The sequence below is a fragment of the Leptonychotes weddellii genome, chromosome 7 (genome assembly GCF_054177405.1).
Source record: "Leptonychotes weddellii isolate Sample4059 chromosome 7, ASM5417740v2, whole genome shotgun sequence".
Taxonomy (NCBI): Eukaryota; Metazoa; Chordata; class Mammalia; order Carnivora; family Phocidae; genus Leptonychotes; species Leptonychotes weddellii.
In genome coordinates this window covers 63,685,748-63,705,474 of record NC_138375.1, presented here as the reverse complement: position 1 = coordinate 63,705,474, position 19,727 = coordinate 63,685,748, and the positions used below count along the sequence as shown (strand labels likewise).

The window sequence follows — 19,727 nt, the reverse complement described above, 5'->3', positions numbered from 1 at the left end:
TTCTATGTATTACTCGGTGCTTATCAAGATAAGACACAGTAGAGTGTGGATTATTTTGTTATTCAATTAGATGGCAAAGTATTGTGTTTATTATGTAATGACACTATGGCTGTGCTAAATGATACAATATATGTTGACATTACCAGTCTAAATACTCATTTCAGTATTACCAACTTGCAGGAGAGCACTAGTGAGAAAAATTATAAAATTTAAAATGGAGGGGCACCTGGGTGGCTCAGTCGGTTAAGTGTCTGCCTTCAGCTCAGGTCATGATCTCAGGTTCCTGGGATCGAGCCCCGCGTCGGGCTCCCTGCTCAACGGGGAGTCTGCTTCCCCTCCCCCTGCTCCTGCTCGTACTCTTTCTCTCTCTTTCTTAAATAAATAAATAAAATCTTTAAAAAAATTTTTAAATGGAATACCTCAGCACAGCAGACTTTTTTTAGAAAAATATGAAAATGAGGATGCAACCAAAATAAGTTTCTGGGTGGCTCATTTGTTATCTGAACAGGGAAAGGCATTTACCACTGGTGAATTAGTGTTTCACTGCGGTAACTAAGGAAATAGGAAATATGTCTAGAGAAAATAAACTTAGTCTGTAGTCTGTTAGTCTTTCAGTGAGAACATTCACTTGAAGAGTGAGAAGATTGGGAGCTACCTCTTTAGTTAATTTTAAAAATAAATGATTTCAAGTGGCTTTCCCTGTCTCTTGATAAGTCAGCAGGTGTGATCAAAACTGCTCAGTTGTTTGTTTGAGGAGTCAATGCCAAGTCTGACGTGACTGAAGAATTACTCTCTAGGAATAGTTTTTGTGGCTCAACTACAGACAAGAATATTTTCAAAGAGATCGAGAAAACACTAATTCAATACAAACTGAAATGTTACAAATGATGGTGTTAAAAATGTGTGGATCAGAAAGAGGCTTAGTTGAACAAATTTACAAAGCTTGTGAAAATGTTAGGTGTTTACCTAGTATGATTATTCATTGTATTTTTCATAAGGAGGCACTTCATGGAAAATTATTTGTATCTAAACATGTGTTCTTAAACTAATAATGTCAGTAATGGCCTTCATTTGCTCTCAAGGACTTGACCATCATCAGTTCCATGAATTTTTTGTCAAAAATTGAAATTGAATGTCCCCACTTGTCCTATCATGTAGGATTTTGATAAGTTAGAAGTAGTAAAGTTTTATTGTGATTTTTTTTTTTGAGGTCAGAGCCAAGACTGAAATTTTTCTAAATCAGAATTTCCCTCAACCACTGTTATTCAACACTGAATTCCAAAAGCTTCAGAAAAATTAACTTGTGCTAAAGACTTGAATATTTTCCTAATATATTCAACCTAAAATTACAAGATAATACAGTGCTTATATGCAGAATTTATACTGTAGTAAAAATCATTTAGATGACAACTAATGTTCCTTGAATCCCAGGTAATGGCAGGCTATTGTATATATTTCCTGTGCCATCAAACATTAAAACATGAAGCAAGATTACCATTCCCACCAAATTTGTAGCTGATGTATTTTCTAAGCTCAAACTACATTTCTAACAGTGAGTTTTGGACCTCTGTACAAGTATTTCAGCATTTCAAAAATCCATTCAACTGTGCAATTAAGGAGTTCCCACCTAACTTTCAGTTAGGAGTGATGAGTCTGCAATGTAATGACATGCTAAAAAGCATGCAATGTAATTTTATAAATGCCTTCTAAGCTGTAAATATACTCAATTAAAGTCATATGCTTATGATTGTTATTGATATTTGGCAGTATCCATCTATGTGAAAAGATCCTTTCAAAGATGAAATACATGAAATCTCATTATATATCTGCTTTAACAAATGAACATTTACATTTGATTTTGATGATGAGCACTAACTTTGAACCCCAATGAAGGGAAAAATTATTACCTTCAAAAGATTTCTGTCCTCATTAATACACCGGTGTTATGATGAATTGTACCCAATTATTATTATATTTTGAATTTTTCAATGAGATATTTGTTTTCTCTTTGTTATGTTAGTACCTACGTAATATCCTTGATTTTGTCTCTTGATGGCAAAGCCTAAAATATTTATTTTCTAGACCTTTACAGAAAATGTCTGCTGAGTCCTATTGTAGGGAATGCTGCCAATTTAACCCATTCGGCTGTCTGAATCAACCTTGTCAATCAATGAAACAATAAATAATGCAGTACTCTCACATTTTAAGCAGGACTGTCGTTTTATCAAGTTTGTTTTTTGCTGTTCTCATTTATAGTCTTAGTTCAAGTTTGGTATTTGGTTTGAATGAGTGACTGGGAAAGATTTGGAAATATGTGAAATATTAGAAGGCAGGTGACATGTTAAAAGGATATTGTGATTAAGAGACACAAAAAAATCACACAGAAGAAGGCAGCTGGATTTGTTGGTTGGGGTGGATTAGGTTGTGTGTTTAGGAGATAAATATATTTAGTAGAAACTCATAACTTTTGTTTGGTTGATTAGGAGCTATTTTCTGTTTAATCTTGAGAAAAGCTAATAAAGATTTGTGTCATGGTGTAGAAGGTCACCCATAAATTGCTATGCTGCTGCAATTATATTTTAAGAAAGAGATCATAAGAAATGTTTTTTTTCTTCAATTTATGTTGCAGTCATAGAGAAAAAGAGATGTCAGAAAAATTACTTGAGGCAACTGTAACCCTTTTCTGTTTTTTTATTTTTTTAATTAGCCCAAATGTCACAATGAATGTGACAGTATTGGAAGTTTATAATGTATAGATTTTTAGGAAGATACATTTCTGCAAGAGTGCTATAAGATTTAGATAATGATGGCCAATGGTTTGAGGATAGAAAAGTTTCTGTATAAGTACTGAAAACTTGTTACTATCTACAGTTGTTTTTGGCTTTTGTGTCTTTAACATTAAGTCTTTAAAAATTATCCAGCTAATGCTTGCAGATGATAAAATCCATAAAACCTTACAAAAGGGGGTACAGTGGAAATTAAAGCTTTCCTTTTTATAGATCCCATTTGTACCTTCCTGTGTTAATCGGTGAAAAAAGTTCATGTATCTTTCCAGAATGTATATACAAGCATATCCATGTATATAAATTGTTTTCTTGACTTAAATGGGCTTATTCTATGCATACTTTTTTGCATTATCCTCTTTTCTTAATATATATGAAATATAGTGAACAGTGTTTTAATGCTTACATGTAATAAAATTTAATGTAGTTATTTATAGATGGGCATTTATTTTCAGTTTTTTCCTATTGCTAGGGGTGGAACTGAAATTTTACTTTATTTTAAATTAAATTACATGTGGCTACCGTTTTGGACATCACCATCTTAGATGTATGAATGCTCAGGGTGTGTGCATAAAGTGAATATAACTAACTTACTGATTTATAATGAGGAAACTGTTCATTCTAGGTTGAAAACTTTAGCAGAGGAACTTATGCAGACACAGCAGATGCTTTTAAACAAGGAGGAGGCTGTCTTGGAGCTAGAGAAGAGAATTGAGGAATCTTCTAAGACCTATGAAAAGAAGTCTGAGTGAGTAAAACAAAAATAATTTGCAGGAAGAAAGTTTAATTGATTTAATTTTACAGAATACTTCAGTTACATGTTATCATGGATGTAAAATTTCTAGAAGCTGAAATTTCATTTTCAGTGTAAAACTTAGTGTCATTGAGTTACTTTCTAGGACTCTGGAAAAATGATCTGGGCTTTGTCAATATAGTGGACTGATCATGTCTCAATGTTTTAACAGTTTGAACTATTTTCTGAAAAATCCTGTTAAAAATTGTCTTTATTCCCCTTATCAGTGTCCACCAGATTTCATTGTGCATTCCTTGTTGAGAAAGTGGCAGATTAGTGTTATCTAAAATTGGCTTCTCTGTGTTAGAAGGAAGCAAACACACTTAGAGAAAATAGCAATCTGCTTCACTTATAAAAATCCCTTTAAGATTTGCTGTGCTGATTGTCTTATTTCGCTCAGCATAACACCCTCCAGTTCCATCCACGTCGTTGCAAATGGCAAGCTCTCATTCCTTTTGATGGCTGCATAATATTCCATTGTATATATATACCACATAGAGGGGCGGGGGGTGGGAGGATGGGTTAGCCTGGTGATGGGTATTAAAGAGGGCACATTCTGCATGGAGCACTGGGTGTTATGCACAAACAATGAGTCATAGAACACTACATCAAAAACTAATGATGTAATATATGGTTATTAACATAACAATAAAAAAATCAAAATTAAAAGAAAAGATTTGCTGTGCTGTTTTGTCTTACTTTCATTTTTCTTGCTGTCTTCTGGATCTGTAAATATCCTACTGGATCCTCTTACTTGGGTTGTTTTCACTAATTATGTTGTTTTCACTAATTATGTTTTCTGCTGTTTTAACGTTTACATTTTGATCTATAATTTAAAATCTATGTTTTGGCTTTGGTTATTGCTTGCATCTCCAACAGGTATAACTAGTATGGTTTCTCTACTGACTGGAGCGTATGAATTTCTTGCTATCATTCTCTCATAATTGGCTTGGTTTAGCAAGATTCTTAAGGAAATTGTGATGTGTCGGATTTCTCTGGTCTATACTTGCTCTTTCTATATAACATCTCAAATATTCTCCACTTCTCTCAAGTCTCTGATCCTCTCATCTCCCCCATTATAGACAGCGGATGGACCTCTTCTACATTACAGAAAAATTAGAATCATCAGGTTGCAATTCTGTTATTTTCTATGACTAGATATGCACATCCACTGCATTTGTACCCATTCTCTGTACTTGCTTCCATAGAGGAACTGCTCCTTGTCCTAAGTCTACTTCTTGGGCCCGTTTTTTGTATCTTGTCATCTCATACTTTCTCAGAAATTTTACATTATTTGTCATATTATGTTCATCTTTTCTTCTTAATTGAGTCCAGTGCTCACTTTTTAAATATGCTTATGTCTTGACTCTTAAAAACAATTTCCACCCCGGATAACCCTTCTGTATTCATATTTTCCCCCAACTGCCTTTGTCTTCTGTTTTTTTAGTCATACTTGTGCTAAGAGTAATTATGCTTGCTCATTTGTTCAACTCCCACTTAGTTCTCAACCCCCATATATCTAGCTTCTGCCCCATCACCATTGGAATAGGTATCTGTAAGATCTCCAATGACCTATACATTGCTAAATTTAACAAGTATCTTACGTGACCTCCTCTCAGTATCTGATTTTGTTGACTACATGTTTCTTCTTTTCCCTTGGTATTTGGGACCAGATCTTTTGCCTGTCTTTCTGGCAACTCCTTTATAAACTCATTCTCCTCCACTCAGCCAATCCATTTTGGAGTTATTTGAGGAATGGCCCTAGGCTTTATTACTCCCCTCTCTGTATTCTCTCTCTAGGTGGTTTCCTGAAGATGACCCACATTTGTTACTCTTGCTCAGATTTTCCCTCTGAACTCAATGGCCATGTGGTCAATTGCCTACTTGACATGACTGCTTGGATGTCTTAGAAGTACCCTAAATTTCCCATGTCTAAGACTGAATTAAAAATCTCAATACAGCTTAACCCAATTCAACCTAGTTCATTCTTAGTATTCCTTATTCAGTGAATGGCAACACCATCTATTCTATTACACAGCTCAAAATATTAGAGGCCTACCTCTCCCACTTATACTATGACTCCTTATTATAACTTGGCGTTAAATATTATATTGGAATCTATGAGCTTTTTAAAGATGAGAAAAGGAAAATTTGAGTTGCTCTGGGCATTCCCTTAATAAATCTGGAAAATTTCAGTATTGCATCAACAGAAGATTCTATTTGGATCAAAAATAAAATTTATCAACCATTGAACATACGACATTCAAAAAAATAATTATATTTTGCTTTTCTGTGTTTGGGAATAATTTCTTCACATGTTTACAGATGACCAAGTAGTTTTACTTTTTACAGTTTTGTAAATGCATGCATTATAAATGACTCCTGTTTTAAAATTTAGTGGGTATAAAGAAAGACCATTAGATGCCTGACCCTCTCACTAGCATGTCTGACTATACGTTGTTGGAGGAGACAATCTTTAAGTGTTATCTTAATCTAGAAATTGTGAGATTCTTTGATTTTTTGCTATATTTTCTTGACTCAAATCTTTGACTCTTCATCTACATAATGAATGTGACCCACTCTCCTACACCTATTTATATTTATCAGGAAATGAGAGTGGGGATATAGGAGGGGGGCTTAAAGGGTGGTAGATATGTGGGAAATAACATTTATTGAGTTCTTATGCTGTTCCACATGTTATCTGGATGTTTTATATATATTACCACATTGAATGTTATCTTCACTATGCCTTTTGTGTATTTGCCTGTATTTTACCTGTGTGACTTAGAGAATTTTAAAAAATTACAATTACATACCTAGTCAGTGGTAAAAAAATGCATGAGTTCCTGACTCCACAGCATATGTCTTTTTAATCACAGCTTGATCTTATTATTTTAAGTGTTCTTATGAGAGTCAGTTAAAAGGGATAAGTGTGTCAAGCAGTTCAGGGGATGAGTCCTGTTTAACCCAAATTCTGTTAACCCTTTGTTATTGTGATGTTTTTATTGTTAGCTTCATGGCGTAATCTTGAAAATGTTAAGTACATTTATATAACTAAGCAGTAATTGTGAAATCTCATTAATTTAGCTATTAGTAGGGTTGAAGTTTGTCTTTGACTTATATGTTAAAATATTTTGCTAAACAAATAACCTGAAATTATTTTCTACTGAAAATGTTTGTGCTTTTCAGTTTCTTAATAATTCATAAACATTTCCTTTTTTGGTGTATGTATGTGTATAAATCTACATACATATTTAAATACACTTATATAATTGAAAGCAATTTTAATCTAGTTTTAGAAATAGATTTACAATTTTTTTACTGGACAATACTTTTTTAGCTTCATATACTGTTAATTGGAATAATAAAACAATAAAACAGAACTACAGTTCTTAACAAATGCTAAAAGTATCCTATAAGTTAGATATCTACACTCTTAAATTACTGCAATTATGCTGAATTTTTACCTAACAGAAAGCATTAGTGGTTCTGTTGAAATACAACATAATAAGGAGCTAAAGTTAAAACCTTTAAATTTGAGTTTAACATAAATGGCTCTAAAACATTTTATAGTAACAGGGAAAAAATAAATTATGTAAGAAATCACTTGATAGCTTTGATTCCTGTAATTGAATAATCTAAAGTGAAAAATAAACTTAAAGAATGGTTTTTATGTGACATTAAATTCAAACTAACGAGTTGAGTTTTAACTTATATAAATGATGCAGGTCTCAACTGAAATGTAGCTGTTGTAGAATTATATTTAAAAAAAAAAATAGAGTAAAAGGAATAAAACCAACCACTTGAAATGGTATAATTTTAATACAACACAGAGTGTCACTCTAGTATACATAACTTTACTCATTACTTCTAAAGCATATTTATTCAAATGGAAATAATATCAATCTTCTCCTGATTTATGATCCTTGACTACTGAATTAGAAAGTAGTTTATGGGAAAGTACGCCAAGCATGTTATTTATGACTCAATGGCATGAAGAGCAAGTAATGTTACTATTGGTTTTAATGCTTGGTTTGACTTTCAAAAAGTGAATGATTATTCAATTTTGTGTTGTTTTGTGCCATTATCACCTAATACTTAAAAATATATGTTATAAAATCAAAACTCTTAGAGCCATGCAGAATCTTAAGAGCTCATTTGATCCAACCTCCTTGTCTTTCAAATTATGTGACATCTGAGGCCCCCAAATTTTAAGAGACTTGCAAAATGTCACAGCTAGCTTATAGTTAAGGTAAGACTTGAGCCGTCTAGGGTATTGTTTTAGTCTGCAAATTCAGGGACCTTTTATTTTTGTCTTAGGATTTAAAAATTATGTGTGTTACCAAAAAAAAATGTCCTGCCTAAGTAGGGAATTCATTCAATAATATTTATTACATGTCTGTTAGGTGCTGTGAATACAATGAAAGGTAAGATATATTTTGTCCCATGTCTCGTGAAGCTTACACTTCTGTGGAGTAGGCTAATACAAATAAGAAATTAACAATTGTGATAAATGCTATAAAATAAGGAGGTCAGATAGAAGAATAATAGAGGAGCACCTACTTAAGATAGGTAGTCAGGGGTCTCACAGAAAGTGGCATTTCTTGCTAGATGTGAAGGACGCCTCCATGTGAAAAATGCATGGAAAGAGTAGTCAGTAATAGGAAGTAAGTTGCACATGCAATGGTCCTGATCCCATCCATGTTTTAAATTTATTTATTTATTTTTTTAAAGATTTTTATTTACTTATTTGACAGAGAGAGACACAGCGAGAGAAGGAACACAAGCAGGGGGAGTGGGAGAGGGAAAAGCAGGCTCCCCGCCGAGCAGGGAGCCCGATGTGGGGCTTGATCCCAGGACCCTGGGATCATGCCCTCAGCCAAAGGCAGACCCTTAACCGACTGAGCCACCCAGGGGCCCCATGTTTTAAATTTATTTATAGCTTCATATATATCTTATGTTATACAATCATTTATTTTGTATAATTTTCTTCTTACTGTAGTATGTATAGCTTGTTTGCTCTATGGTATTATAAGCATAAAAATAATTGTATGGTATGTGGTATAGTGATTATAGCAATACTTTTAAAAAAGTAACTATTAAACAAAAGCAAGATGTTAATTATGTGAAATTATATCATTATACATTAAACTCAGTGAAATTAATTGTTAGAAGCTAATGTTGCTCATTAATTTCATGATTAGACATGTTGATTAAAAAAAGGTAGGACTAGAGCTATACAACAGGACATATACCTCCCCAGCAAATCTCATTGTTCTTCAAAACCACCAAACTAAAAACTAGGAAATGTATATTTTAACCTAATTCCTGGTATTAGGATAGTGTCTCAGAATGACTAAGTGATTGCCAATATGATACAGTTACAATAGATATTTAGAACTCCTGAAGGAGAATAAAAAAGGCTATCCCTAAAACAGAGTATTTAGGAACCCAAGGCATATGAGATTAAAAAACCTCACCTCACCAGAGGAAGTGTGATGCAGCAGCAGTGATATGTATTTTTAATTAAATTTTTTATTTTCAGACAATTATAGATTGACATATAGTTGTAAGAATCAAGACAGAGAGGTCCTATGTACCCTATACTCAGTTCTCCGCCGTGGTAGCATCTTGCAGAACTATGATATAATATTATAATCCAGATATTGACATTGACACAATAATGGTACAGAACATTTCCATCATTGCAAGGGTCCCTCATGTTGTATTTTTATAGCTACACTGCCTTCTATCTCACACCCTTTTCTTAACCCCTGGCAACTGTTAATATGTTCATTTCTACAATTTTGTCTTTTCAAGAATGTTATGTAAATGGAATCACACTGTATGCAATCTCTTGAGATTGGCTTTTTACATTCATTGTAATCCATCCAGGTACTTTCATTCCTTTTTATTGTTAAGTAGTATTCCATGGTGTGGTGTTAGTTTCCTAGGACAGCCATAACAAAGTACTGCAAACCTGGTGGCTTAAAAAATGAATTTATTTTCTCATAGTTCTGGAGACCAAAAGTCTGAAATGAAGTGGCAGGCTGGTTTCTTCTGATGGCTCTGAGGGAGAATCTGTTCCATGCCTCCCTTCTAACTTCTCTAATGGCTGGCAAACCTAGGCATTCCTTGGTTTATAGAGGCATCACTTCAATCTCTTTGTACAGTGTTCTGGATACTCTTCTCAGTATACAGAGTTTCTTCTTACAAGGACACGCACGACTCATAGAAATTAAAAGCCCATCCACTCCAGTATGACCTCATCTTAATTAATTACATCTGCAACAACCCCATCTCCAAATAAGGTCACATTCTGACGTTCTTAGGGTTAGGATTTGAACATATCTTTTTAGAGGATACAATTTAACCCATAACAGAGTGGATATTTGGTCTCATCATTCACCCTTTGAAGAACATCTGGTTTCCATTTTTTGGCTATTACAAATAAAGATGCTTCAAACATTCATGTAAGAGTTTTTGTGTGAACATGTTTTAATTTCTCTGGGATAACCATGAAGTTTCCTACCAGCAATGCATGAGTGATCAGTTTCTCCTCATCCTTGCCAGGATTTGGTGTGGTCACCATATTTTATTTGAGCCATTCTCATAAATGTGTACAGATACCTCTTTTTTTTTATATTAAGACTTTATCTTTTAGAATAGTTTAAGTTTCACAGCAAAATTGAGGGGAAGGTTCAGAGATTTTCCATATACCCCTGCCCCGACACATGCATATCCCCCCCATTATCAATATCCCCCACCAGAGTGTTAACATTTGTTACAGTTGATGAACTTACAATGACACATCATTATCACCCAAAGTCCTTAGTTTAAATTACATTTCATTCTAGGGGTGCCTGGGTGGCTCAGTCGGTTAAGTGGCTGACTCTCAATTTTGGCTCAGGTCATGATCTCAGAGTCCTGGGATTGAGTACCATGTCAGGCTCCCTGCTCAGCAGGGAATCTGCTTGAGGTTCTCTCTCTCCCTCTGCACCCCGCTCCTGCTCATGCACGTGCACTCTCTCTCTCTCAAATAAATAAATCTCCAGTTATTTATCCTCCAGCCCCCATCTTCAACTGTTGTCAACTGCTGATCTTATTATCTCCATAGCTTTGCCTTTTCCAGAATGTCATGTATTTAGAATCAGACATGTGGTAGCCTTTTCACATTGGTTTCTTTCACTTAATAATATGCAGTTAAGTTTCCTCCATGTCTTTTTGTGGCTTGGTAGCTCATTTGAGGACTGAATAATATTCCATTGTCTGGATAAACCACAGTTTATTTATCCATTCACCTCCTAAAGGACATCTTGGTTGCTTCCAAGTTTTGGCAATTATGAATAAAGCTATTATATAAACATCTGTGTGCAGGCTTTTGTGTGGACATAAGCTTTCAATTTCTTTGACCAAATACTAAGGAGTGTGATTGCTTGATCTTATGGTAAGAGTATCTTTAGTTTTTTTGTAAGTAATTGCCAAACTGTCTTTTAAAGTGGCTGCATCATTTTGTATTCCCATCAGCAATGAATGAGAGTTCCTGTTGCTCCACATCCTTGTCAGCATTTGATGTTGTCAGTGTTCTGGGGTTTGGCCATCTCATAAGTGTGTAGTGGTATCTCATTGTTGTTTTAATTTGCATTTCACTGAAGACATATGATATGGGCCATCTTTTCATGTACTTATTTTCCATCAGTATATCTCCTTTGGTGAAATGTCTGTTAAGGTCTTTGACAATTTTTAAATCAGGTTGTTTTTCTTATTGTTGACATTTAAGAGATCTTTGTATGTTTTGGATAACAGTCCTTTATCAGATGCATGTTTTTCAAATGTTTTCTCCCAGTGTATGGCTTATCTTATTCTTCTCTTGACATTGTCTTTCAGAGAGCAAAAGTTTTTAATTTCAGTACAGTCCAGTTTATCAAATATTTCTTTCACAGATTGTGCCTTTAGTGTTATATCTAAAAAGCTGTCACCATACCCAAGGTCATCTAGGTTTTCTCCTATGTATTCTCTAGGAGTTTTATAGTTTATGTTTTGCATTTAGCTCTGTGATCGCTTTTGAGTTAATTTTTATGAATGGTATGAAGTTTTTTTATTCATTTTTTTGCATTTGGATGTCCACTTGTACCAGCACCATTTGTTGAAAATACTTTTCTTCTTTATGTTGATCATTTTGTAAGACCCCATTTATTATCCAGAGTAAAATAAAGGTGAAATAGTAGTAATATAGAGATTGTAAATGTCATGAGAAGTCATGATTAAAAATAGAGCTTTTTCGGGGAGCCTGGGTGGCTCAGTTGGTTAAACATCTGCCTTTGGCTCAGGTCATGATCTTAGGGTCCTGGGATCGAGCCTCAAGTTGGGCTCCCCGCTCAGTGGGGAGCCTGCTTCTCCCTCTCCTTCTGCCCCTCCCCCACTCTCTCTCTCCCCCTCAAATAAATAAGATCTTTAAAAAAAATAAAAATAGAGCTTTTTCTCTAAACTACATATGACAAAATCTTTTATTAATTTATTATTTTATTGAACTATAGTTGGTATACAATATTATATTAGTTTTGTGTGTACAACATAATGATTTGACATTTGTATATATTACAAATGATCACTATGACATATCTAGTTACTGTCACCAGCAAAATTATTATAATATTATTGATTAATATTTCCTATGCTGTACTTTACATCTTTGTGACTGATTTGTTTTATAACCAGAAGTTTGTACCTCTTAATTCCCTTTCCATATTTTGCCCATCCCCCTACCCCTCTCCTCTGGCAACCACCAGTTTATGAGTTTGTTTCTGTTTTGTTTTTTAGAGTACATATAAGTGAAATCATATGGTATTTGTTTTTCTCTGTCTGACTTATTTACTTAGCATAATACCCTCTAGGTCCATCCATATTGTCACAAGTGGCAAGGTTTCATTCTTTTTTTATGGCTGAGTAATATTTCATTATGTGGATTTGTATTATATATTTAAATATATTTATATTTTATATATGTGAATAATCTGTATCACGACACACCATACCACATCATCTTTATCCATTCATTATTGATGGACACTTAGGTTGCATCCTTATCTTGACTGTTGTAAATAATGCTGCAGTGAACATAGGGATGCAGATATCTTTTCGTATTAGTGTTTTTGTTTTCTTTGGGTAAATACCCAGAAGTGGAATTACTAGATTGTCTGGTATTTCTATTTAAGTTTTTTTTTTTTTTTAATTCTAACTTCCTATAATGGTTTAATCCTTCAGAAAATTTGTTTAGTATTTAATGAAGCTAAAACTAATTTATTCACATCCTTCATGTAACACAGTCTCTTTTTTTTTCCTGGTTGAGTAATACTTCTAACTCTTTAATATTTTTCTCCTAAGTCTATATTCTATTTGTTACTGACTACTGCACAGCCATATAACAGTCCTTCTAGTTTTGCCATTTAAAATGGACCAAAAATAGGTATCATTTCTTTTCCTGCTATAACAAATTGCCACAGACTTGGTAGCTTAAAACAACACCAATTTATTCTCATATATTTCTGGAAATCAGATGTTGGAAATGAATCTTATGGCCCTAAAAGCAAGTTATTGATGATGCTAATTTCTTCTGGAGGCTCTTGGGGGGAACCTACTTTTTCTGTTTTTCCAGCTTCTAGAGACTTTCCTCATGTCTTGGCTCTTGGCCCCACAACAAATGCCTTTCTTCCCTTTTTTTCTTGTCACATTGCCTTCTCTAACATCATCCCTTTTACTTTCCTCTTATCAGGTGCCTATGAATATTGCACTCACCTGGATCTTCTAAAATAACTTCCCCATTCCAGTGTCCTTAACTTCTAAAACTCCCTTTTGCTATGTAAGATAACATAGGCACAGATTCTGGGGAGAAGGATGTAGTCATCTGCTATACAGTTGAAAAGATAACAAAATGTATGTGTTTCACTCCTATTAATGTATTTCTTTGAATTTTGTTCAGCTGTTCAGTTAATATTTACTTTTTTGTAATTGTTGTTCCTTATTTGTCATTCCATATTTTAAGTTTGTAGTTTATTTTCATTCTTTTGATTATCATTATTATTTTATTTTGCATTTTTCCCTATTTATGAAATCTATTTGCAAAAAGCTAATGGTAGCAGTAATGGTTTTAGAGTGTTAGTGTTTTCAAGTATACTTCCCTATTAATTGGTCCACATTGGTGAAATCATTCACCCTCTTTTTGGACTTATCCTACAGATGTACATGATTATATGTTTTTACCATCATATCTTGTACATTTTAAGTTGTTCCTTATCCTCTTGTTATGTGATTCTTTTGGTAGCTAGGAGATGCAAAGAAGGAACCCTCAAGAAGCTTTAGGTTCATATGGGTGTAATCTTTTCTAGAACCCAGTCCTCATGAATTTATGGTCACAAAAGTGGTTGTTTTAGAAATCAACTTTCTCTGAAGAGATTCACAGAGAAAAAATACGTAACCAATTTATTATGAAAAAAGGCTCACTATCTACTATGCAAACCAGCATGAATTTATCAGGAAATCTGTGTGGATTTAGAACACAGGTCACAGATTGTTGAGTGATGGTGATATAAATGATCATTGCTATTTACTGAATTCTTACTTTATGGTAGGTACCGTGCTAACAGTTTTTCAAGTATTATCTCATTGTATTCAGAACAACCCTGACAATTTGGTATATTATCAATTTTTCCAGTGCTAAAACTGAAGATGAGAAAAACAACATGATTAAGTCATTAAGTTGAATCTGTTCTCATTCAGTATAATTACACTCTTTCCGTTATGCCATGATGATTTTACTTGGGGAGTATTAATGAGCTCTGACAGTTTGGTATATATCCTTCTTCATTACTTTTGCTGTGAACTCCACTGGTTAGAGGGGTTTGTCTTTTGAACATTGCTAGGTTTCTGGTAAAAATAATCTTACTCGGGGCGCCTGGGTGGCTCAGTCGTTGGGCGTCTGCCTTTGGCTCGGGTCATGGTCCCGGGGTCCTGGGATCGAGCCCCACATCGGGCTCCCTGCTCCGCGGGAGGCCTGCTTCTCCCTCTCCCACTCCCCCTGCTTGTGTTCCCTCTCTCGCTGTCTCTCTCTGTCAAATAAATAAATAAAATCTTTAAAAAAAAAAAAATAATCTTACTCATTGGTTCTATTTTTCCCAAATTTCACTCAGTTCTCTACCTGAGTTCTCTTTTTGTTAGGATACTCACCTGAAACTCATTGCAGTATAGTGAGGAGATTATAGCTTTCATTCACTGAAGTTGTACCCTGCTCAATTTGATTGGAATTGAGTTTTCAAAATATTGATCAGCATCATATTTATAAACAAGTCTCTCTTAGTGGGCATTCCTTCTGCCTATGATTACTTATTCCATTAATATTAATCCGTGTAAGTTCCAATTTAAGGAGGTAACATTTTCTGATCTTATTCTCCAGTTTTGAAAATTTCCCCTATTGACAATCTATTGTTGCTTACATATATATATATATTTTAAAGATTTTATTTATTTATTTGAGAGAGAATGAGAGAGAGCACATGAGAGGGGGGAGGGTCAGAGGGAGAAGCAGACTCCCTGCTGAGCAGGGAGCCCGATGTGGGACTCGATCCAGGGACTCCAGGATCATGACCTGAGCCGAAAGCAGTCGCTTAACCAACTGAGCCACCCAGGCGCCCTGTTGCTTACATATTAATAACGTATTTTCAATGGTACATGGCACAGTTCTTTAATATATTAATGGTATATTAATACCATGTATGAAGTGTTTCCAGAAGGTATTCCTTGCCACCAACTACCTGTTTTCTTGTAGCTTTAATGTGGTTGAATTAGTTTGAAATTCCCTTTAGGGCAGATTTCAAGGGGTAAAAGGTCACAATAAGGCGACGTGTGGCCTATGTAGTTCTCTAAAGAAGAAAACATGAAGTCAATTATCTTTGTAGTTGTGGTATTGGAAAGATCTGGGGACTGGTGTTGTGCTCATTTCCTCAATGACAGCTCAGGCTTCAGTCCTTAGAACAGTTTTCACCAACTCTAAAAACATACCCCTTGTAATATAAACACAGCTTTATCCCAGGTTGTCACCTTGATTTGATTTATCTTTCCCGAGGCACAAATCTGACTTCAATTATATTCCATTTGAGATTTGAAATAAATTGAGATTCTGCTTCTGTCATATTACTTCATTTTAGGTTCCACACTTCTCAGTCTAAGTGTCTGTACTCTGTGAGGTAGATGGCTTAGCTGTAGAATAAAATGAATGCCATAGATTATACTATATTTGAAAGCATCCTGAATTTGGTTTTTGCTTCCAAGTATTTTCTTCCATTTTGTTTTTTTTTTCCTTCCATTTTGTTAATGCTAACATTTAGTAACTTTTGTGATGACTTGAAAGCTATTTAGTTTTACAATTCTAATGATTCTGAAGAACTGTTACAAAGATGAAAATGAAATAGAAGCATAATATACCTATGTAGTTTCCTTTAAAATCTTATTTCTTAAAGAAGTTGAAATAATTTATGTTTAATATGTTCTCTTTCAGTATTGTGCTTCTGCTAAGTCAAAAACAGACACTTGAAGAGCTGAAACAGTCAGTCCAGCAGCTGAGATGCACTGAGGCAAAGTTTATAGCACAGAAAGAATTACTAGAGGAAAAAGTACAAGAAAATGATGGGAAAGAGCCACCTCCAGTAGTAAATTATGAAGAAGATGCACGATCAGTTACATCTATGGTAAGCCAAAAAGTAATCAAAAGAGAAACTTAAAAGAGTAGTATCTAGATAATAAGTGAAAACAAAAATTAATTCTTTTGCTGTGACAAATTATTACTCTTGTTAATATGCAGGTCCTATTAAACTTGTCTGTAAATGCAAAGTAGACTTGTCAGTCACCTCAGGTCACCTGGAGAACACTTCAGGAACCACCTGGTTCCTGAGTGAAGAGTCTTTCCTCTGTAGAGTCAGAGGAAAAAGCTCTTCTCTTGCTTTCAAAATTGAATGAAAGACTGCAATATTTTTATTGCTGGGAGACAGCAGGAAGGTAGGGTGTTATTCTTAAGATAGAAGTAAGAAATAAGGAGAAAGCTATTTATTATTATTTTCTTCTTAAGAACAGTAGAATCTTACTTACCTGAGATTGATGATGTGTTTATTGTTTGATATTACAAACGTTTGATTTTGTTTAAAAATAGATTTTTTCTTATGAATATTCTTAAACTATAATAAACACATTCAAATTCACCAACTAGAAATTCAACTTCATTTTATATAGTTTCATTAGCTGTTTAAGAATGCCTAGTATAAATACTTCCCCTTCCCTTTCCCTACCCTTTCTCCTTCCCCCTCCCTTCTTTCCCTTTTTCCTTCCTTCCTTCCATCTGAAGTTGGTGGTTCTCACCAAGGCGACAGTTTTGCCCTCCAGGGGACATCTGGCAATATCTCCAGATATTTTTGGTTGTTACAGTTGGTGGGTACTATAGTAGTATCTGATGGGTAGAGGCCACTGAGCCACTGATGCTTCTAAGCATCCTATAATGCACAGGACAGCCCTTGCGTTCACACTCCCAACAAAAAAGTATTCTACCCAAGATATCAGTAGTGCCAAGGTTAAAAAAGCCCGAGTTCTGTCCTTGGCTTTTTCTGTGAGTAGCTGAATGTAGTCCATAAATAGAACTATCATAGTTAATGATGCTATAGCTGATATTTTAGTCATTTTTAGCTTATGTGGTTCTAAATAGTACAATTTGATTGTTAAACGTATTCAGATGTCTCCATAGGAAAAAAAGGCAGTATTTGAAAATGTGATAAATGTGGAAATGAATATGAAGGATTTAAATTACTCCTTTTCTGTCCTACCAGATAATAAGGATTTTCCTATATGTACCATGGGCCCTTTCTTGATTCTTGATAACTATCTGGTATATGCATTTTTTCAGAGGAATTCTGAAGTTTATTCTTTTACTTGGGTTTTAAAAACCTTAGCTAGTAAATCTTTTGTACCCTGAGTGTAGTTTACAGTACTTCCTTGTCTCCATGTGGGTGTGGAATTGGTTACTTCATAGCTTGATTCAGTGGCAGACAGTTTTAGAACTGGCTGTCTAGTTTATTTTAATTAACTTTGTTTGCAGATGACCCCTATTGTCATTATTATTATGACAAAACAAGATACTCAAGTCACTAGATGACAGCATATCCTCATTTGGTAACTATGACTAAAAACTAGAATTTGAAAGTTAAAATATAACAGTTCATCAGTTCTTATTTCATTAAAGACTTGTGATCATTTGCAATTTTATCTTTCATAATCATTGAAGAAAAACTTTTTCAACAAATGAATAAATAATGTTTCAGAGAGACTGTATAGTACAGCTTATGAGAACAGACTGCTTTCGGGCACTTTTAAACTTTCTCTTATACCCATTATTACATGATGGTGAATAACACTTTGGAAATTTTTAGAGTGATGTCACATACTTCATTTTATTCAATTTATTTTAAATGGTTGAAATGTTAATTATAAATATATCTTATCTATTCATTGAGGCAATGCCTTTAGTCAGTCTTTAAGGAATTTACAATGGAATGCCAAAATATATGTAGTTTAAAGTAATAAAATAGCATTTTATAAATCAATAGGGCATTCCCCAAATTGATGTCAATTAATGAGATTTTACAGTATGTTTTATAAAACAAGTAAAAATACTTGCCATACAGTGTTTTTAAAACTTACAATACTCTCACATATATCAGTGAAATTTTTGCCTAATTCAGTCTTTTCAATTAATAAGAATATTACTTTTTAATTTATTAAAAATCAGTAAAAATATTAAAGCTTTAAATAGTTTTTTCCCAAATGACTATTTAAGGATTGTTTTATGAATAGCATTACAAGAAAAGCCTGAAATTAACTTAAGTAGTTCCATTGGTATTTCTTTTTTATAAATTCCATCCTTTTAAGTGTCTAAAAAATTTCTACAAGGCAAATTTAGTTGAATGTGTCAGAATTGGAAGAACTAAAAATTAAATTATAATATCATTGAAAATCATGAAAACTTGACCTAAATATTATTTAAGAATAAGAGAAACAGTTAACTATTTTCTGTGATCCTAATTAATGGCAGTGTTAATCAGCACTCTTACTCTTCAGTGGTGAATGCTTTTGTGGAAGAGTGCCTTAAGGAACTGTATCACTAAGATGGGCCATAGATTCTTTTTTTTTTTTAATTTTATTTTATTATGTCCTTATAAAATTTTAAGGTGATTCAAATGTGTCATCAGAGTTAGGGTTGTATAGTCAGGTTCTTAGGTGCATTGATGTTTATTTTGGCTATATAATTCAGTAAGAATGAAAGACCATCTATTAATTTATAGAAATGTAAAAAAAATTGTGGAGGCAGATAATATAATCATCTCTATCAGGAGAAGTCATCCTCCTAATGTTGTGTTTTTTGTTTTTTTTTTAAAGATTTTATTTATTTATTTGACAGAGAGAGAGACAGCGAGAGCAGGAACACAAGCAGGGGGAGTGGGAGAGGGAGAAGCAGGCTTCCTGCGGGGCAGGGAGCCCGATGTGGGGACTCGATCCCAGGACCCTGGGATCATGACCTGAGCCGAAGGCAGACGCTTAACGACTGAGCCACCCAGGCGCCCTAATGTTGTGTTTTTTAAACCTATGTCTAATTTTGATCAAAATATCAAGGAGAAAATGATGAATATTAAAAATTACACAGTAATTCTCTATTGTCTGGGCCTAAGTATGTTTCATTTATTCATTCAAGAAATATTTATTGAGCACCTACTATGTGTCAAGCACATTTCTAGATGATTGAGATACGTCAGTGAATAAAACTAATAAAAAAAAAACCTCTCAGAGATTACAATCTGTGGTGAGTGGCAGTTAATAAAAAAGTAGTAAATTATATATTATATTAGAAGATGGTAAATGGCAAGGAATAGAATCAGAGCAGGGTAGAGGGAGGGTTGGGTGTCTAGAGGCTGGGACACAATTTAAATCCAAGTCAGGATAAGCATCATTGGGAAGTTGACATTTGAACAAAGACTGGTAACAAGGAGCTACTAAATCCCTTAATTTCTGGGGAAAGAGCATTTCAGTTAGAGGGTGCACCTGTTGCAAAGGCTATAGTG

General features: G+C 34.1%; 1 protein-coding gene across 1 annotated transcript in view; it reads left to right on the top strand.

The window, feature by feature from the left end:
• Positions 1-19,727, top strand: part of FER (FER tyrosine kinase) — a 387,502-nt gene that overhangs the window by 96,473 nt on the left and 271,302 nt on the right. The window contains exons 9-10 of the mRNA XM_081825811.1: positions 3,409-3,531; positions 16,127-16,316. Coding sequence (XP_081681937.1) covers positions 3,409-3,531; positions 16,127-16,316 — 313 coding nt within the window. The remainder of the gene's footprint in view (positions 1-3,408; positions 3,532-16,126; positions 16,317-19,727) is intronic.